Genomic DNA, 21,131 nt, shown 5'->3' with positions numbered 1-21,131 from the left:
GACCACAGTGGCAGGTGTTTCCAGGCAAACGAGCGACGGTCACACTGCCCGGACCGATGTGTGCGCCGGTTCCAATTGGAATCCAATGGAGTGAAATGGAAATGGAGCTGTTATTCTTAACCCCTGGCATTGTCAGTGTGATTGAGATTGCTCCGCTTGTAGTGTCACATAACTGGCTGACAACTTGAAAGCAGAAAAGCACTCGTTAACCCCCTGAGCATCAAAAAGCAGGAAAATGGACGCCAACGACTTTGTGGAGATCGACGGCTCCTACTTGGAGGGCGGCGGACAGGCGCTGCGCAACGCCCTCAGCCTCAGCTGCATTTTGGGCAAGCCGGTGCGCGTGGTGAAAATCCGGGCCAACCGGCCGAATCCGGGGCTCTCGCACCAGCATCTGCACGGGTTGGACCTCCTCCGGGACATCACCAATGCGGACGTGGTGGGAAACTTCTTGCTTTCCACCAAAGTGGAGTTCACGCCGCGCAGCATCTTGGACAACACTTATCGCGTGGATACGCGCACAGCCGCCAGCATCACTCTGATCTATCAGATGGCTCTACCAGTGCTGCTCTTTGCCGGCCGCTCGTCCCGCCTGATTGTGTCCGGGGGCACAAACGTGGCTTTTGCTCCCCCGGTGGAGTACATGCAGCAGGTGCTGCTGCCCAACCTAAAACGCTTTGGAGCTGGCTTCGAACTGAAGGTGCAGCAGTACGGCTTCTATCCACGCGGTAAGGGCACCTGCCAGTTGGACGTGCAGCCCGTGGCCAAGCTGAATGCCGGACAATTCATGGATTTCGGCCGCATCAACTTTGTCAGCGGAGTGGGCTTCTGCGCCGGCCGCCTGCCCGTGAATATTGCGATAGACATGCAGCAGACGGCGCAGCGTGAGATCCATCGTCTGTGGCCGGAGCAGAAGTGCACTATCGAGACGGTGAAGCATTCGCCTGAGAAGGCACGCGACAACGGAGCCGGAATCCTGATGACGGCCAACACGACCGGTGGCGTTGTCCTGGGTGCCTCCGCATTGGGCAAGAAGAGGATCGACGGACACGTTCTCGGCTCGGAGGCGTCGTGCCAACTGGCCGAGTATATGCGCAAGGAGATCTGCATTGATGATTACATGCAAGACCAGCTCATCATCTACATGGCCCTGGCCGTCGGCCGCTCAAGGATGCGCACGGGCAGGCTGACCAAGCACACGCGCACCGCCATCCATGTGGCCGAGCAAATGACGGGCGTCAAGTTCGACGTGACGGTGGAGCCCGGCGGCCAGACGCTAGTCACCTGCGAGGGCTTGGGACAACTGAACAAGATGCTTTAACAAACGATAGATCTCTATCTCTTTACTCTACGACAACCTTAAATTAATGTTTACATATATGGAGAATATACGTGTCCTAAAGGCGCCGGAAAATGGCCAGAAAATGATCGCCCTTGTTGCGAACCACCTTGGCGCCCTCCTCGCTGCTCTGGTACAGCTTTGGGGTGATGGGATCAGCATTCTGTGGGTTTAAACGTGATTATTATTGTGCGACTAGGCTGCATGTTTAAGGTTTCGAATAACGTACGGCCTCCTCTTCGGTAAGTCGCTCGTACAGCGGATGCTCCTCCATATGCGCCACTATCCACTTGTGCAGGTCCTCCACGTCCGTCATTGTGTACACCAGACCCTGGGTAAGCACACAAAGTTGTATCCGCATTTCGAGCACTTTCAGGGAATTATGCGACTTACCCCTTTCCTGAGAACATAGGCATATTCGGAAAGCAGAGCCTGGTTGATGATGCGCCACTTGTGCTTGGCGCGCTTGAAATGCGGATCCGGGTAGAGGAAGAACATCTTCTCCAGCTGGCCCTTGGCAAAGTAGTTGGGCAGATACTTCATCGCGTTGGTGCGCAAGCAGGCGACATTCTGGTATGCACCCGTATCCGCGCCTTTGCGACGCAGTGCCGCAATCCGGTCGACCACGTAGTCGGACACCTTGACGCGAATTTCCATGCCGATGGATAGCTTTTCGGGGAACATCTCGCCCAGGGTGATGAGAAAGCCACCGTAGCCGCAGCCGATGTCAGCAAAACTGACCTGCTGGCCCTGCTGAATGCTCGGGTACATGGAGCGCCAGTCCACATCCTCCGGGCGAGCAGGACTACGGGACAGAGCCTTTAGTGTGTGGATTTGTATGCATTTCGTGGTCTACTCACTAGTCGAAGCTGTGGTCCGCGATGGGATTCGAGTGCGCCCGCTGGCGGTAGTAGCGCTTCTGCGGCAACCCCGTCACCGCCGACGTGGGGCACAGCACATCCGGCTCCTGGTTGTGGCTCTGGTCCTGGGCCTGTCCACCGGTGGCCACCATAACTGAAAATTAGCAGAGCGAGTGATAAAATGCAGCACAGATGAGAAGCAGCAGCACGTTGCGAACGCTTTTGAAAACTACAAAAATATACCAAAATATACTGAGACGGTCGTTTCGGTTGTGTTGGGGGCATTCATACAGTTCAAATTTTATTCAACTAAAAAACATTAAAAATACTAATATTTATAATAAGAATGTTTATATCTTCGCTTAAAAACGTCACAAATAATAAAATTACTTTTTTGTAGAGCTAATCACACATGTAAACGATTGCCATCGAGATTTCGATAAATACATTTTTACCCATTTTCGCATTTTTTATCATCATGATTTTTTTCGCAAAATGGATAAATTTTAACATTTTCAGCCTTGAATGCCATCAGATGAGGAATTTTATTACGAGTTCAAGGAGGTATGGCACTCCATGTTTGGACCAGTATTTCCGAAGTTGTGGCCAAAAAATTCACAACTTCAGCAGCCGCAAAATCGGTCAACAGCCACGTTTTTTCGATTTCCGACACCAGGCGATCAGAAATCATAGCAAGTGCCAGCTGATCACCGCAAAAAAAACGAAAACAGCTGATTAATTTCATGATGGCCGCCGTCTTCGTTTCTCCAGTCACTATTCGACCAATAGGAAATCAGCAAGAGGGGAAGGAAACCGTTAGTTTGAAGCTAAGGGCATACTAGAGGTGGGGGTACTGGTTGTTTTTTTGTGCGTGTCACGAATTAGGCACGATATACCCGAAATAACTGTGAATTTCATAGTACTTCATCCTATCGTGCTAGTAGGGGTAAGTCACGCACCCATCGCTCAGAAAGGCACTCAAAAGTAATCAGCTGATCGCTGCACGCCTTACTCTGGTTTCTGTTCGCCTGGTGTTTAAACGCGGAGAATTTCGCTATTTTTCTGTCCAGTTTCAAATTCAACCCGTTCCAAGATCGGTTTTTTGGGCTGTTTTTGCGTTCCGACACCAGGCAAACAGAAATCATAGCAGGTGTCTGCTGACAGCTCAGCTTAAAACGAAAACAGCTGATCAATTTCATGATGGCCGCCATCTACGTTTCTCCTGTAAGTATTCGACCAATAGGAAATCAGCAAGAGGGGAAGGTAACAGTTAGTTTGAAACTAAGCGCATACTAGAGGTGGGGGTACTGGTTGTTTTTTTGTGCGTGTCACGAATTAGGCACGATATACCCGAAATAACTGTGAATTTCATAGTACTTCATCCTATCGTGCTAGTAGGGGTAAGTCACGCACCCATCGCTCAGAAAGGCACTCAAAAGTAATCAGCTGATCGCTGCACGCCTAACTCTGGTTTCTGTTCGCCTGGTGTCGCAGATTCAGAAATCATACCAAACAAGGCAAAATCGAAACTGACCGCGCGAATGCAAACACTTCAGGAATCCCCCAATGGCTGAAAAATACTAAAATTCGGCCGAGCAGCAGCTATAATCCAGTCGACGCAGCAGCACTGCCAGAGACCCAAACATTTCGCTCCCTTGTTCGGTTTACTGCAGCGCAATTAAATAAGATACGTTTGTTGTGGCCAGTGCTGCAACCCACCACGGCCCGCATCAACCACTGCACCACTCCCTTTCGCGATGTCACAGGTTTACTTGCTGCCGGTGGCCACGTTCCTGATCTTCCAGGTCACCTTCCTCGGCACGTAAGTACGCCACTGTGTGGTTGGTACACTTTGGTTTCCCATCTACCGGGCTAACTGACCCGACCGACGGACGGTTCTCCTTTATCTCCAGATACATCTTCGCCGTGCTGGAGGGGCATGTGGTGCCCACGGTTCCCTACATCAGCGATGCGGCCACCTACTCGCCGGAGAGCTGTGTGTTCGGCCAGCTTATCAACATAGGCAGCGTTCTGCGTGAGTCCCTTTCCCGGCATCCCGTCTCGTCTCCAGAGATGATGAGTCATCTACTGATTAGACGCGGTAGCAGCGCTGTGAATTTTCTTACTAAGTGCCTGATGCTTTGCAGTGGGAATCACCATCTACGTGCGCTATCGCCAGGTGCTGCAGCTGTATGAACACCACCCGGAACTGGACGTCTCGGTGCTGCGCCAGAACCGAATGGCGCTGTGGTTCGGACTGGTGTCCTGCCTGGGCATCAGCTTCGTGGGCAACTTTCAGGAGACGAACGTGCGGATTGTCCACTTCATTGGTGCCTTCTGCTGCTTTGGCTGCGGCACCTTGTACTTTTGGATGCAGGCGCTCATCTCGTATCTGATCTTCCCCATGTCGGGCACCCGCATTTACGCCCACTTGCGGCTGGGCATGTCCGTGTTCTGCACGATCCTCTTCATCCTGCTGGCGGTCACCGGCGTGATGTCGCACATCCTGTTCAAGGGACAGAATCCGCGGAAGTGGTGGGTCTGCAGACTGGGTGATACATCAGGGAGATACTTACGTATATGCTCTCGACTCGTCCCTTTAGGTATCCCTCGGACGGCGGTTGGTACTTCCACGTGGTCAGCTCCATTTCGGAGTGGATCATCGCCACCATCTTCAGCTTCTTCATCCTCTCCTTCACGAATGAGTTCCGCGACGTATCGCTATCGCATCCCCAGATTGCCCTGATGTCCTATTCGACCACCATTTAGAGTTTACCTTCGTAGATTAGATAGGAGTAGAGATCGGCGTCTGGAGTAGCCAGCGGTTCCTGCAGCTTCAACATTTTAAGTACAATCCAAGGTGGCAAGAGCACGGGTCTCGAGGACGTCGTGCTAGTCCGGGTGATGTGCATTTGCGGCCTCTCGCCTGCCTTCCCTCTCTTTCCGGTGCTCTTTCTCTGTCGGATTGCTGTGATATGTGCAAAGTGTTTCCCAAAGATGGGGATCGAGTAGTTGCAAGTGGCGGAAAGCTGCTTGATTGCGTTACATTTATTGTTTACCCGCGTTCGTTTTACATTACACATTTGAATTACTAAATCGAACTAATCGGTAGAAATGATCTGTAAATCTGTAAAATAAAAAGCAATTAAATAAAAAGTAGTGTTTGTTTAGCTTGTCTGTCAATCCCTAGCGCTTGCGATCCCTGGAGCGGTCGCCATCCCGATGCTTGTGGCCACCTCGGCTGCCGTGGTTTCCACTGCCTCCTCCTCCGCCGCCACCACCTCCTCCACCGCTTCTTCCGTCTCCACCGCCGCCGCTGTTCCGATGCGACGACGAGGAGTAGCGACTGTGCTTGCCGGAATTGGAGCTGGAGTTGCGATACTTGTCACCATCGCCTAGGTTATTGCTGCTGCCTGCGTTTCCAGACCGGTCTTTCTTGGAGTAATATTCAGAGCGTTCTCGCGAGGATTTCCTAAAGCGGGGTAAGTAATACAAATGGTTATAAGTTATATAAGTTATAAATCTACCCAGTTCCTTAGTGCGTTAGAGTACATACGTCTTCCGGTGCTTGCTGTGCGGCGAACTGGAGCGCGTGGGCGACCTTGAGTAGTGACGCGACTTTTTCTTATGCTTCGGCGGCGACCGGGAACGCGAGCGGGATGATCGACTGCGGTGGGACTTCTTGGTGCGCTCGCGACTGGGAGACCTGGACCTGGGTGAGCGGGAGCGAGGTGTGCGCGACTGAGTGCGCGTCCTGGATCGCGAACGTGACCTAGAATCCTTCTCCGGCGACTTTTCCGATGGCAAGGGCAGCGGGATAGCCCGCTGGATGAAGCCACCCCACGCATTGTGCGAGCCATTGTTGCGATCCACGGTGATTACAGCAGGCGGTGTGTTGGCCTCCTTCGTTTTGTTGCGCGCATCAATGTACCGCTTTTTCAGCTCGTCCACGGCGGCCTCCAGTTTTTCCACCACCGGCTTGGAACGTGTATAGAGCTCCATAACGCGGTAGCAGATATCCGTAATGTCCGCCATGGGCACCCGGAAAATGCCAAACCACGGCGGGCTATTGGGCAGAGGTATGTTGAGCTTGCGGGCACTCAGGTAGATGCAGGCGCATGCAATCGCCTCTGGTGTGTAGCGCATAAAGACGTCCGTCCTCAGTGAGTCGTTCATAAAGTTCCAGGAGAGCTGCATTAGCTTCTCGTGCTTTTCGTACTGCAGCACCTGCAGATACATAACGATCAGCTTGTGCGGATGCTTCACGTGCACGCAGAAGCCCAGTTCCTTGAGGACGCGTCGCTCGGCCTTGATCACCTGCATCTTCAGGTTCGTGTAGTACGGATCCAGCACCATGGGCGAGATTTCTCTGCAGGACGAGATAAGCGCAAGTAGTGATAATTGGGTGTTAGGTGCTTGGATGAAAGCCAAGGAAAGCACTTACTTTTGGGCCCGCACTTGCTTGATGTGGTGAAACACATTTATCACATCTCGGATGCGTCGCGGCGCCTCCTCGATCTTGGAGGCCAGGCACACGCAGCTCATGGCCACCGTTTCCATGTTGTGCCGCACGAAGCTCTTCGAGTAGAAGAAGCGCTGGAACAGCACCTGGCCGGTGGCCATGGCAACCTGCGGCAGGCGCAGCAGAATGCCCGCTGTCTGAATAAGCTCGCAGCCCAGGATGCGCAGATCCTTCTCCGTCTCGTGGTCCAGTCCATCCTGGCTGGATGGCGTTACATCTATCTTGCCCTCCGGTATCAGGCTGTTCTCCAGCGTCAGCACGATGCGGTTAAAGAGCCGCGGATAGATAGGCTTGTTCGTGTCCGCCTGTGCCGCTGCCACGCCCCCTGCATCACCGACGGCCGCATCCGTCCCCGGGGCCGCTCCACTGCTGCTGTTGTTGTTTGAGATGTTGACGCTGTTCGAGTGGAGCGAGGTCACCGTGGTCAGCACATTGGTGATCGTCTCCACCGTCAGCGCGGTGGCTGTCACCGTTGTGTGGACCACAGCAGTGCCGGCCCCACGGGTGGCCATTCGTGCGCGGAGTCCACGTTGCGCGGTTCACCAAGAAATGCGTCTATATTTGTGTTTTATTTCTTAATTTGCACTTTCTTTTTGATAATTTAACCGATAACAGGCGTAATTTGATATTTAACTGTTATCGTCGACGCTGCCACCAAGTTGATTTCGATAACTCCCTAAATTATACCACAAAATGATAAAAATACCGAGTGTGGTTTGTGTCCAAATAAGGGGTTGTGTAACGACTAAACAGGCATTGCCACGTAATGGCACAGTCTAATGTACTAAATAACACCTAAAATAGTATTTTAAGGAAATCCGCTTCTGGTCACACCGCTCTCAGTCGAAATTAGTTGATTAGTTGAAGGCAAGCAGTACGGTCGCAAGTCGCTAAAACGCAAATTGTAGAAACAAAACATAAGCAATCGCGTCTGAGTGCCAGTGTGATTTATTTTTTTTTATTGTTTGGTGTTTATTGTGCTCGTGAGCAGATCAGTCATATCAGACAGACAGCCTGCAAACCAGCCAGCAAGTCGAACGCTGGGCAAGCGGATCAAGTCCAATTGGAATTGCCCGAACCGCAGCTTCACGGAGTCGAGTGTTCCGTGTTTGGTGTTTCGTGTTTCGTATTCCGGGGCATTTTCCCCGCCGAAAGCCCCGCTCAACACCCGCTCAACCCCCAAGAAACCAGCCGAATTAGGGGTTGCAAAGTTTTTTGCAGCCAGTCCGGAAAAGTCAGGAGGAACTTGTGTTCTGAAGGAGGAAAAGGGAAGCGCGCTAGTGAAGACTGCCCCCAAAGTCCAACCGGAATCGGAAGGGGACTCCTCCGAATCCTTGAGTGAATCCTTTTGCGCGTGCCATGCGTGACCTCGGCACCAAAATGGCCGAGCTTAAATTCGAGGCTCCATTGGCAAAGTTCGAGGAGACGGACGAGTGGGGCGGCTGCGACTTCATCTCGAGTCAGAATGCCCTAAACGACACGCTCAACCTGAATCTGAAGGACTCCTCCTCCGGCGGCAAGCCGGATGCGGCCAAGCTGCGACTCCTGGAGGACGCGGTACGCGATGCGCACGTAAGCAAGAACGGTGGAGGAGGAGGAGTGATGGGAGGAGGAGCTGGCTCCATTAGCCCCAATTGCAATACGCTGCAGGGCGGGTCGCTCATAGAAATCGGACTGTCCGATGTGGGATTGGTGCCAGGCGAGGGTGCCGGCGTTGGTCTCGACGGTCTGGAGAAGCGCTCCCTGGCCGCCGGCGATCATGTGGACAACTTCACGGAGACCTTCGGCGGGAGTCTGGAGGACCTGGTCAACACGTTCGACGAAAAGATAACCAAGTGCTTCGGCAACTACGAGGAGAACGTCGAGGAGCTGGCTCCGGTGCAGGTGCGCAGCCAGGAGGAGATCATGAACGAATGCCAGTAAGTACACCAGTAGCTATCCACTAGTTAACCTTTTGTTAAGTGTTTGGTTCCTATAAACAAGCAATGGGAGGCTCCTTTATCTCGGAAATAAATTACCAGATTAATTGTTGGTGAATTATAATTAAAATGGAGGCATGGCCTTTGGCGTTGCTTTTTTTTTTCCAAATGTCTGATGTCATGTTATAGGCACTTATAGATTGGGACCATTGGGGGTGGCTTTTGGTAGAGCTACATCATGTTACCCGGGCACTCGAAGGCAGTGCCGGAGTAAGGATGCCGCATGATACAATCCTCCTATCCAATCCTATAGTTATGTAAAATGCGTTTTAGTGCTGTTTTCTGCTTTCGTGTCTATTGCGACGCTGGGGGTTCGGAGTGCGCATGCCCCGAGCTCGGACCGCTACCCCGTAACCCCTGACCCCTGATCCCGGCCGACCCACCCCGCTCCGCCCCCTGGCTGGCTGTTCCAGCCCGGCGCCACATAACGACGTAATCCTGCCCGAACCGCGAGGGGTGGGTGGTGGGTGGCTGGTGTTGGTTGGCTAGTTGCTTTCTTGTTGGATCGATAAAAGTGGTAGGCAGGAGTTTTCGCTGCTCGCTGTTTTCATCTGGGTTTTCCAAGACTGTTGCGCCTCGCCGCGGATGCAACTGGGCCCCCAATGTGGATGGCAGTCGTACCGCCATTGTAACGCTGATCCACTTATGTCGAGGAAGCGGCAATCACCGAGAGAGTGGGGGCAATAAATCATATTACGTCCAGTGGCCAGATAAACACTTCACGGAGCATTGGCCAGTAGGGGGAGGGGCGGAATGGGGTTTCGGGTGGACTTGAATGTGGATTTGGATACGAGCTTGGAGCGTGCTGAGAAGAGATTGGTTGGTACTCCGGTACTACGGAGATCCGGAGACTTAGATGTGCGGAATGCAAGTCCAGCGAGAAGGGAAAACAATAATACTATATAGATGTATAGATGTATTTCCCTCTCTTTCCCTCTCGGCTGACATCAGCCATAAATTTGATAATCGCGTGCACACCCGCGATGTGTGTGTGTGTGTTTACGAGCGCGAATACTCACTCACATCCTGCGCAAATAAATAAAAACACAGAGGGCAGTCGCTAAGATGCACTATGCACAACTAATTAATTCTCGATTTCAATTACGAGGCCTGAGAAAACGATTTTTAGCAAAAATTCAATATTTACGATTGGTATTTTTGGTATAACTTGGCTAAAAATGGTCAGAAAGCTAAAAGAATCACAGTTTTTGTTACTCCTAATTACCAATACTAACCAACCAAATCACTTTTTGACCAACTTTGTTAAAATTATTTTTGGCCATTTTTTCGCATTTTTTGTACCATCATCAAAAACTGCAAAAAATGTGAACAAAATATAATTTTTTTTTGAAAACACAGTTCGATTGGAAATTTAATTACGAGCTCAACGAGGTATGACATTTCATATTTGGACCAATATTTCGAATGCTGTGATAAAAATACTGATATTAGAATTCCAAAAAAACAGAAAAACGATTTTTAGCAAAAATTCAATATTAACGATTGGTATTTTCGGTATAGCTTGGCTAAAATGGTCAGAAAGTTAAAAGAATTACATTTTTATACTCCCAATTACCAATACTATCCAACCAAATCACTTTTTGACCGACTTTGTTAAAATAATTTTTTGGCACGCTTTGTACTACTACTACTTTGGTAGTATTGATTCTAGCGCGTGTGCTCACTGTATTCAATTATCTAGAGCCACATGCGTGTACAAAATATTTTGACGAATTTAGACACACTGATTGAAATTCCAGATTTTGCACTAATGAAATGAATAATCATACATATACATACATACTTGTGCATGCATATGTGTGTTTACAAACATAGCTGTGTGTTTGCATGAATAACTCTTTGCTCTTGCCCCTGCTTTGCAATTCCTCTTGAAGCTGTATGCAGATGATGTGCCTCCTGGAAGTTCGCAATCCTGGAAGCCTCGAAGCCTGGAAGCGTGTACAGATAGCGAAACTTTGCAGCAGCGCAGTCAGCCAAAGTCGTTCGCTCTGATGCAGTTTGTCTTAATTGCGTTCTTTGTTTTTCATTTTATGGGTATTCATTGCCACCGCTGTCACCTTGTCCCCTCTCCACCAGTGCCCTGCCCCTCACTCTCACTGCATCCCCATCTCTCTCTGCTGCCCACCACTCTCTCTCTGATGCCCTCCTCTCTTTCTGCTGCCCCTCTCTCTCTTTAGCCCCACACGAACTGTCACTGCCTCTTCTCCCGCTCTCGCTCTTGCTCTCCGGGGAAGAGGGTATCGCGGCATGATGACTTGTCAAACACTTTAACGCGTCGCAGTAAGAGAAGAAGAGAGAGCGCGGGTCGAGTTACGTGGCAGGCACTGCTCTCTTTTGGGGCACCTATGTGTGCACTGCGCTATTCATAATCGAATCCCATCGAATTGGTTATTTAATCGGAGAAGTGCTGAAGTGTGTGGGGCGCGGGGTATCGCGCCTTCGACCCCCGGTGCTGGGTGCCAATGGTCTGCTCTTGTGTGTTGGCGCACCAAACGCGCCATCCACGCCAGTTGTCAATATTTACCTTATTCACTGGTGATTCCATGGAAAGTTGGCTTGCTGCTGAGTGGGTTTGCCGGGCCGAAGGTCGCTCCATTGTTCCACTGCCGCTCCCACTGTCCTGGGCACCATCCCCCCCTTTGCCACCCCGCAACGCCATTCGTCGGTGGCCAAGTTTTCAACTGCATTCCGCTCTGATTAGTGGCAGCTGCTCCAAGGACGAAGTTCGGAAAAGTTCGAGCGCCAAAGTTGCGTCAGCACGGAAAGGCTCTTGGCGGCCACTTCGCAAGAGAAAGAAGAAGAACGACGACTCCAGGATAACAAGAGTGGAATTGGAAGTGTGGCGTCTTTAACATGCAGCATGCAACCACGTCAAGCAAACCGATTATGGCCCTTGGTCGAGTGAATAAGTAATGCTACTTTTATAATTTTATCCAAGGCGTAATTCGCACTGCGCAGTGCAGGCACGATTGCCAGTGGAGCTGACCATATGACCATATAACCATATGCCAGGCACGACGATAAAACGCGCTCCATATGGCCAGCATTCTTCCGGTGCGGCTACTGCGGCCCCAACCGGCCCCAAAAAGCTAGCTGACCATGCTGATTCTCGCTCATAATCGGCTTGTTGCTGGCGACCCACTTTTGCGCCACGTCCAGTGTTCCAGAGCCGTTCGATTCCTGTTCCGCATCGGAGTTCAACGACCTGCATCCTGCGAACTGCGAACTGCAGGCAGTTTTGGGAGCATCTAGATGCCTTCGCAGGTCGTCGGGGATCAGCAGCTTCGTAATGGCCTGCGTAACCAGACAACCGAAACTCGTTCGCAGCCATTTGTGGCAAATGGCAAATGCCAAAAGCTGCATCGCTTGACCAAGTGCTCTGCTGCTTCGCTGATCGCGTTGCGTGATCTAAGCGATCTTAGCGATCTTAACGATCTGCAGTCAGATCGATTAAAGCACTCGACTATTAATTGACCACACGCAATGCCGGGCCAGCACTTGCATCAGCAAACTCATCTGGCCGACGCGTTGATTGCTCTTAATTGGCAGTTGGTTGGGCAACCAGCTAACCAGTTTGCGGCCTTCTACGACCGTGGAATCAGTTCTGGGCTCTGGGAGAGCTCCACTGTGACAACTTGGCATTACTTGGCCTGGCACCCGAAATCGAGACTTGATTTCACTGCGGGTTGGGATCACTGACTGGCAACTGGCCACTGGCCACTGGCCACTGGACGAGGGCGAGAGCGAGGCTAAGCCAGGATCGGGCTTCCTTCGTGGTCCTGGGCCGCAGGGCAGCCAGTGAACTGCATGGTAATCAATTAGCAGGTCCCCGCTATAAATAATCAGATGGCACTGCGGCAGGGGATGATTGCCTGGGGTTGCTACACAGGACACAGGACTCAGGACACAGGACACGGCCTAGCGACGACGTAACCGCCCTCTGATGTAAGTGGCGCATGAGGACAACAGCACAGCTTGTGCACAGGGAGCTTTATAGTTTTAGTGCTTTCAATTCGAGCACTTTGATACCAAAATACTACCATACTACCCGGGTGGTTCCGTATCCGCTGGATGAGTCATGCCGACAACATGTCGTATGCGTGTTTTGCGGCTAGCAGGGCTGCGGCGCTAGGAACTTATCAATCCGAATGCATTTAGGGGGGTGGACGAGTACCACTTCTTGCCCTTCCTGCGAAGGGTGGACGGCAGTCTGCCAGCGACGGGGCCAAAGGACGTTCACCTCTTGGGCATTTGTTTGGAGGCGTCGCCCGGGGACACGGGCCACCACCGCCTACTGGGCGCCCAGCTGTAGCAGTACACCCCCGAATGCTAATGCTAATTGGCGACCTAACCTCGCTCAACCTGCCACGGAGCTATGGAGCCACTGTGCCACTTTGCCATCTTGCCACCGTTCCGGGCACTGTTTTCGGCGCCATTCGAATATTAGAATTGTCTGACTGCCATCGAAGAGATACTGTATCTGATGACTAAGCCAGGCCAGCCGCATTACATCATCGGCAAGCAAAACAACGTTTGGAGCACAGTCAAGGACAAGGCCCGGAGAACGGGAACGGGGGCCATAGCTGGGGGTTGAAGGCAGCTGTTGTATAATTGGGCTGAGTCCTGCCACGGAATCTGCAACTGCATCGGCATCTGCAACTGCAACTGCATGTGTACATAGCTGCATTAGACGCTGACATTGAGCGGAGTGGGAGTTGGAGTGGGAAGTGCGCCAGGGAAGCGCCAAGGATGCTCCAGTGGATGCCTAGCGAGATAGATGGCAAGAGAAGCACTCCAAGGGTCCTTGAAGCCAGCTTAACAAAGCCCGTCGCCAGCGGGGGCGACTGTCTGCTCTTAGCTTCAATAACTCGTTCTGGCAACTGTCTGACATCTGTGGAAAGTGTTCACTGTACAGGCAAGCTCGTGTATAAGCATTCTGCTTGGCTTGAGGTTCGAAGTCATGGCATGCCATTGTGCCTAAAGATCTTGGAATGGACTCCTCCGATCGTCGCTTCGCTCGCTATGTTGTACCGTAGTTCTGTACCTGTGCCACAGTGTATATTTGCTATAAGCGACATGTATGTATGTGTGCTCTTTGGTTTCGTTTCGTTTTGTTTTGTTTGCATTTTTGCTGTTATCTGTTTGTGGGCCACATAACTGGCAGCATTTCCCTCTGCGGTTTCGGAGCAAAGCTGACGATGAAGATGAAGATGAAAATTGCCATGGAGGCCGATGGCCAGACCCCAGACCCCAGACCGAAGCCATAGACATAGATATAGACATTGCCCAGTTTCTCTCTCTAGCGCGTTTTGTTAATGCTAATGGCCTATTTATACAGATTAATTATAAATTGATTTTGCCCAAGCACGCAACCAAATGCGAAATGGCAACTCGCGCTTAAACTCCACACTGTTTGTTTTAATTTCAGTTTTGTTCAGATGGCCATGTGTGTTAGCTGGCATCGATGAGCGTTCGTCATGAAGTGTCCACTGTTTATGGATCACTTACAGATACTTGTACTAACTTGCATGTTTTCTAATCGTGTGTGAAATGCCGGGAATGTTTTACAAAAAAACCCACCCGTGAAATGAGCTCCAAACCAAACCAAAGGAAACTTCTTGTCGCCGATGTCCCCGATTCGGCACCCCATCGCATCCAAAACCGCACAGTCCATTAACACACAGCTCGATGTGAATTGGGATCGACTATATAGGCTATGCGGCTCCTGTGCCAACGCAAAGTGTGAACGGCCTAAAATTAGAAACGCTTTGAAGTGTGCAAGACATGATTTTCCCACCTTGCTGGCGGCTGTTTTCATTTTATTTTAGTTTTTAACGCTGCAAGTGTGTGTTTTAGTTTGCGGTGGCATTTTTCTATCCACCTATTTGCTGTATTTGTTGTATTTTCTGTCGCAGTAAACGCGTACAGCAGCGTCCAAATGAATAGTGTAGCCTCAAAAAGCAAAGTCTGGCCAAATCCAGGCTTAGCTCGAATGCCAGGTTTTGTTTTAGCAAAATGCAGTTGGTGATCTAAAATTTGAGCAGGTAAGCGGCAGCGGGTGCTAGTTTGATGCCCCCAGCTGTGTGTGTTCATATGTGGAAAATGGAAATGGAAAATAAGCGGCACAGGGTCACCCCACCCCGCTGCTTCCCGGGCAGAGGAGAAAGGTGAAGTGAAGGGAAGGGAAGGGAAGGGAGGCAGCGAAAACTTTCACACTCCGCACGGCGAACAGCAAATAGCTAACACCCCAAACGCAGTCGATTGGCTGCCAGCCCGCCCCCTCAGCGGGTTGCACTGAGAGAAATAGTTTATAGAGTATATATATATATCTTAGATTATCTATCTTAGGCAGCTATCTTAGGCGATTGAGTGCCGCCTACTACAGGGTATCCAGTAGTCTGGCTTTCCGAGTTCCGCCGAGTGCAAGTTGCCGAAAATGAAGAGTGCGATTGTACAGCGCGTTGCGGTTGAGTGAAACTACGTGTGAACGAACCTCAAAACACCGAACAACAAACACCGAACACCAAACACCGAAACAACAACATGAAGACAACAATAGCCGTCGAAACAAGTGCTACATTTGAAATGCTAAAACGCTTGAGAAACCTGATAGGGTCCGCTCTCTAGCCTTTACTACCCGTAATTTTAACTGTAAAAGTGCTCTTGGGTCGAAGATTCAGAAGATTCAAAAGATTCTGAAGATTTAGAAGATTCAGAAGATTTAGATTTTATAGCAATTGAATATATTTCATTATTACTCCCAAAGCTGCTGCTTTGGATCCCTCTGGATGCTTTAGTGCTATAACAAGACATCGAACCGTTTTAGAAAGTTATTTCTTTATTGTTCGCGGCACAGAGGCAGTGGCAGTGGCCCACCAACTAATTAATTTCCTATGCATTTTCAATTTGCTGGGGAGTCAACACAGAAATACAACACATACAACACACACAACACTGAAAGTCAGGAAGAAGCAGCAGCGCCCAGAAATGCCGAGCACAATTATTTGAAAACCGCAGAGAAAGAGGAAAACAGTCAGCACCGCGTGGGCGGAATGAAGCCAATTGGGCGAAAGTGAAAGGAGAGGGGGGAAGTGGATAATAGGGGGACACTTGGACAGTTTCATCATCGTCATCATGAGCGGCGCTGATTCATCCGCTGGAAACACAAGTTGTTGATTTGCTTATCTAAGTACACGCAATTAAAATTCATTAAAATATTGTCATTTCCATATCAAATGATAAATGTTCATCAACAAAAATTGTGCATTTCGTTATTCGTCTTTCGGTTTTTTTGTGTTTTACCCTAACTTTTGCTCGTCTGCTTGCCTAATTACCACATGTTAGTGTAGTGAGAAGAAGCGTAAGAGCATTGCAGTCGTCGGTGCGGGCAACTCCGCCCAACCCACTTGTTATTAAACATGATGATGAACTAAACGATGAGCTCATGTCTCGTGTGCCGATTTTCGAGACCCAAACTGCTAATTGTCGAACGGCGAGGCACTCTAAAAACTCATATTCCAATGCCACTGCCGCACTGGCGGAGTGTGGCATGCCACGAACTATCGGGTCGGGGTCACCGCTGGCCAAGAGATGAGCTTCCGAATGCCAAAAGTGGTCGGGTGCACTTGCGATGGGTGGTCAGGGTAGATCCCATCTGCGCGGATGATAAAGTGGCCTCGTAATTGTAATTGCCGATGGGTGCGAGTGAGTCTGGCCACTAATTGCCCGAGGCGATGATGGAAATGATGGAAACTCGGGAATGTCGGGAAATTCGAGGGAATGGAAAGACCAGGGAGTGGGGCCTGCAATCTGAACTCTGCTTGTCCGCGATAAGGAAGTGGGAAGTCTGGAAGAGATGGGCACCGAGTAGCAACCAAGCTGGTATCATAATTATTGTGCGCTGGCAGTGATCACACTTTATTTTGAAACATTCTAGCAGTGAGTAGAACGAGGTTACAGCCCTGCGATTATTTCCGGGCACCGACCACTCATCCAAACTGACCTGAATTCTCCACTTCTCCGACTCAAAAAGCGATGTGTCAATTTAGTGCGTATGATTTCACTTGGTAGCCATTACATTTCCGACTCCGATTAGCTGATTAGCCGGCTCCGGATCCATCGAAAGAGTCTGTCGAGCGGCGGAGTGAGTGCTCCGTAATTAGTTCGCTTTGATGGCAGTTTAAATATTCATTCGTTCATTTGGTCATTCGTTCAATCTGTCCGCCCCCTCGTCTGCGAGCTCCAAAAGTGTTGCCCACACCAGCGACACGTAGAGCATTCGTATTATGTATATGTACACACATTTCATGGCGGCCTCGACACATTCCGCACCGAGATACAGCCGAGATACACTACGCGAATCTACACACTATACTCGTTGGTGGGGGTACAGTGCGTACCGCAGCTGTATGACCACCGCAGGTAGTCACTTCACTTCCGATTATTCCCCTCGACTTATTCGCCCGCACTTGCAGTGAATCATCTTCGAACAATCAGCAAAGTGCACTCAATTGCCTGGCAATGTAGAGCATGAATAATTATGGGCGATGGGATGGAATGGCATGGGATGGGAATCCAGTGGAGTCCGTGGCCGACAAGAGGCAATTAAATGATTGCCAGTGATCATGAAATTCGATAGCAACTGTGCCAGCGCACTCAAAACAGACAGCAGACAGCAGACTGACTGACTCCGTCTGACTGGCGAACAAGTCGGTTCTACTGGCAGCCAATGTGGGCCCAATGCCAATGACAAAGCCAAGGCAACTGAAGGAGGCGTGGTATAGATTACAGTGAACTATCTGCAAACGCACTATCAGATTCGCATTGAGCACTCACTGCTCAGTGAAGAAATGAACTATCGTTCGGAACTCACTTGTGGCGGTTCTCAAATCCTCCCTCTGGAAATGGCCCCCCCAAATCCGAGATGCAACTGCAACTGCAACTGCCTCATTATCTTTGGAAACAACGTGCATGGGGCAATTTGTCAGCTGGCCAGGCTTCCGTGAGCCGAAAGGCGGGAGGCACTTTGCGGTTTAGTGTGCCAGTTCTCTGGCTCAACGGATCTGGTGGGTGGCGACAAGTACATGAAACATTTGGTGCCGAGTGTGGCAAGGAGGTGGCAAGGAGGTGCCAAGAGCTATGCAAAGAATGGGCGAATGATGAAAGGAAAAAACTCATTACTGCCTGCCAGGGCACTGCAATAAATGGCGTTTCTTTCGCTTGCATTTATGGGAAGTACTTTCTGGGCTGATTTGGTTATTCATGCCATCACTACATTATAACTCAATATATAGTCATGTTCTTTACGATGTCATGATCTGAAACGCTCTTCCCTTGCAGAATGTGGTGGACCATTACAGGAAACTTTGGCAACATTCTGCCCATCGACTGGTCCAAGTCGTACACCCGTCAGATGCACATGCCCACCCTGAATCTGGGCCAGAACCACACGAAGCAGCAGCAGCAAGCCCGCAACCAGCAGCAGCAGTTGCACAACCAGAGCCACCAGGCGTATCCACACACCAACGGTTCGGGTGCCGGGCTGGATGCCCAGACTCCGGGCGATGAGTTCAACGATCTGACCAGCGAGGACGAGGCGGTGGCCAACGATCTGGACATGCACGCCCTCATACTCAACGGCTTGAACGGGGACATGGACGACCAGCCGATCAAGACGGTGGAGGAGGTGATCAAGGAGATCGACGACATCATGGACGAGGCCGAGAGCCCGCTGGACGAGCCGGAGACCTGCGATTCGGAGGTGATCGAGAAGGCGCGAGAGGTGCTGGGCGCCCCCCTCTATGCGGAAAGTAAGCAACTCTAAATGCCAGTTAAGATCATAGCTAACATACTCTTTCCCTTGCAGAACTGCAATATCTGACCACGACACAGCTGAACGAGCTGTACATGGAGATGGAGGTGCTCATCCAGGAGCTGAGCGAGACGTTGATCAACGAGCTGGCCCTGCGCGACGAGCTGGAGTTCGAGAAGGAGCTGAAGAACTCGTTCATCTCGCTGCTCCTGGCCGTTCAGAACAAACGGCGGCAGTACCATGTGGAGAAGAAGCGTGGCAAGTTCCAGGGTGAGTTTCGCAATTCCAAATACTTGGTGTACGTTCACAACTAACATTGCTTTGCCCCTTTTTATGCAGGTCCCGAGCCCAAGTACTTGACCACCGTCATTCCGTATCACCTGGAGAACGGCACGCCCAACAACCAGTCACTGCAGGTCCTGATCAAGAGTGAGTGTACCCATGGCGTGCTAAACATCCTAAACATATGTCTCTAATGTCGAATCCTTCCGATCTCTTGCAGTTCTCAAGGCCATCAACGAGGACAGCCCGACGGTTCCGGCCCTCCTCACGGACTACATCCTGAAGGTGCTGTGCCCCACATAAACGCTATAAGCGGTAGTCGCTGCGGTGCAGGAACCCAGCTGTCGCTCTATCTCTACGTCTGTGTTTATACAATTGAGCCGTACATCTCTCTATACAACTTGCATATAGACACCGAACCACACCACACCACAACACAACACGCATAACTTAATGATTAGTTCGTACTTTAAATTATTGTTTAAATGCAATCCACGTAAACGGGAGAGCGCCAGGACTCTGTCCAATGTGAGGACTCTTCTGGAGTCAACAGAGTCCTTTTCCCGGCCCCGATCCCCGACAGAACAAAATATGCAACAAAATATACATGTAACACATATATATACACATATATATAACGAAATATTTGCGGAGAGCGCGCCCGAAGAACTCAGCCAGTCCTCCCATGGCAATAATACTCAATTCTCCGCCACCTCTCTTTCTCTTTCTCTTTAAGGAGCATCCGCATTGTTATAGAGCCGACTCCAACTAAGCTTAAATATATATGGTAAATGCAACTAGGCCAGTTGTCAGTTGCAAGTTGCAAGTTGCCAGTTGCAAGTTGCCAGTCTGCCTGGCGGTGCAGCGTCAACTTTTCGTCTATATGTGAAATATGCAGATCTAAAACGATACACAGCTTGCATTTTGTTCGCCCAGCTTTCTGCGATCGAACTAATCTGTGAGTTCGCTTCGGCAGCCAATCACTAGGTTTTACAATAAGTAACTTGTATGTAATATATATGTAACTTGATCATAAGAGGTGTGTGTGGCCTGCAGTCCCTGGAGAATCCGCCGTTTCGAAATGTGTTCCGAGTGCAATTTACATGCAAATATCGCTTTGAGATGGCATCAAACTCAGAAGTAGAAGCAAAATCAGAACCAGAATCAGAATCAGTGGCAGCAATTGTTTTCGCTTCGCTTTAAGTTTACTACGCCTAATTTACTCATTTTTATTGTTTACGAGGCCATAAAACGCGTTCTGTTTTGTTCAAAACAATTGTTTAATGTGAGTGGAGGGAGGAGGAAACACAAATTTAATTTTAATTTGCATAGAAAACGCTGTGTTATTTACTTTTACCAAACAAGCATAAATAAAACGCTAATGATTAATGATAACTATGATTACAAATAAATCGAATAATAGCTAAAACTCAGTCAGGCGCACAGTGCTCTTCTTTTTCTTCTTTTTTAGTATGATCCATTGCCCATCATACCCACTACTTAATCGGTACTTCTCGTCCTTACCACCTAAGCTACCAGCCACAGTTAAACGCGAACCATTAGAGCGACTTAGAACGAGTAGGGGGAAGTACAAGTATAAGATACATCCAGTTGCATCAAGTCCAAATGAACCACATTATATCATGTCTCACATCTCAAATCTCACACGACAAAACTAATCGAAGAGGGAGGAGCACTCGAAGATTCCAGCCCATTTGATCGATCACTATTCATCAACCGTCGTTCATGGATCGGCTCTTCAGATAGAAGAATGAATAAAGCAAAATGCAAAATGAATAATGCAAATTGAATAATGAATAATGAATCACATCTAATGCAAATCTTAGGTACCTTTGTTAGTAAACGATATGCAAGATATACATTACATACCTAAAATCGAAAACCTATATAAAAGACAGAAATACAGAATACACACTCAAGAGCAAGAGTAAAGGGCATAAATGTTTACGACTTCATATACAACAAATATATATAAATGTATATCAAATATGGTCGCGCTTTATAAACCAATTTAAAACGTATTACTAAATCGCAACTCTTTCAATGGAATGTGACTTTTTTAGGTCTCTGCCGAGTAAAACAAAACCGAATATTAAAAACCAAGCAATGGCTACATAAATCATATAATATGATACAAAATTAAGATGGGATCCCTTCCCTTGCCCTAATTGTACGCGTATTTGTAAATTATTTGAAATGCAAATAAATGACAGCCTAGGATGGAAATTATATTTATTTGATAAATTAGTAAAAGGAGAACACAAAATACATAGTTCTATGTACGTACAATGGACAA

At 49.4% G+C, this 21,131-nt stretch overlaps 5 protein-coding genes across 5 annotated transcripts; 3 read left to right on the top strand and 2 right to left on the bottom strand.

The window, feature by feature from the left end:
• Positions 1-21: 21 nt before the first annotated feature.
• LOC120455396 (RNA 3'-terminal phosphate cyclase) lies at positions 22-1,428 on the top strand. Its single transcript, XM_039641533.2, has one exon. The coding sequence runs from the start codon at positions 236-238 to the stop codon at positions 1,319-1,321; it is 1,086 nt and encodes a 361-aa protein (XP_039497467.1). The 5' UTR covers positions 22-235; the 3' UTR covers positions 1,322-1,428.
• Positions 1,314-2,440, bottom strand: LOC120455398 (tRNA (guanine-N(7)-)-methyltransferase). Its single transcript, XM_039641535.2, has 4 exons — positions 2,200-2,440; positions 1,733-2,144; positions 1,569-1,670; positions 1,314-1,502 (listed from the first exon to the last, which is right to left on the bottom strand). The coding sequence occupies exons 1-4, from the start codon at positions 2,349-2,351 to the stop codon at positions 1,398-1,400; spliced, it is 771 nt and encodes a 256-aa protein (XP_039497469.1). The 5' UTR covers positions 2,352-2,440; the 3' UTR covers positions 1,314-1,397.
• A 1,286-nt stretch (positions 2,441-3,726) lies between these two features.
• On the top strand, positions 3,727-5,355 carry LOC120457397 (DNA damage-regulated autophagy modulator protein 1). Its single transcript, XM_039644967.2, has 4 exons — positions 3,727-4,021; positions 4,113-4,234; positions 4,347-4,734; positions 4,803-5,355. The coding sequence occupies exons 1-4, from the start codon at positions 3,957-3,959 to the stop codon at positions 4,966-4,968; spliced, it is 741 nt and encodes a 246-aa protein (XP_039500901.1). The 5' UTR covers positions 3,727-3,956; the 3' UTR covers positions 4,969-5,355.
• On the bottom strand, positions 5,228-7,353 carry LOC120457395 (cyclin-L1). The gene is made up of 3 exons (XM_039644965.2): positions 6,644-7,353; positions 5,756-6,568; positions 5,228-5,671 (listed from the first exon to the last, which is right to left on the bottom strand). The coding sequence occupies exons 1-3, from the start codon at positions 7,231-7,233 to the stop codon at positions 5,386-5,388; spliced, it is 1,689 nt and encodes a 562-aa protein (XP_039500899.1). The 5' UTR covers positions 7,234-7,353; the 3' UTR covers positions 5,228-5,385.
• Positions 7,354-7,568: 215 nt separating this feature from the next.
• LOC120457396 (fasciculation and elongation protein zeta-2) lies at positions 7,569-20,247 on the top strand. Its single transcript, XM_039644966.1, has 5 exons — positions 7,569-8,640; positions 18,061-18,530; positions 18,587-18,802; positions 18,872-18,961; positions 19,035-20,247. The coding sequence occupies exons 1-5, from the start codon at positions 8,081-8,083 to the stop codon at positions 19,115-19,117; spliced, it is 1,419 nt and encodes a 472-aa protein (XP_039500900.1). The 5' UTR covers positions 7,569-8,080; the 3' UTR covers positions 19,118-20,247.
• Positions 20,248-21,131: the final 884 nt, after the last annotated feature.

The sequence above is a fragment of the Drosophila santomea genome, chromosome X (genome assembly GCF_016746245.2).
Source record: "Drosophila santomea strain STO CAGO 1482 chromosome X, Prin_Dsan_1.1, whole genome shotgun sequence".
Taxonomy (NCBI): Eukaryota; Metazoa; Arthropoda; class Insecta; order Diptera; family Drosophilidae; genus Drosophila; species Drosophila santomea.
This window is presented reverse-complemented; position numbering and strand designations above follow the sequence as displayed.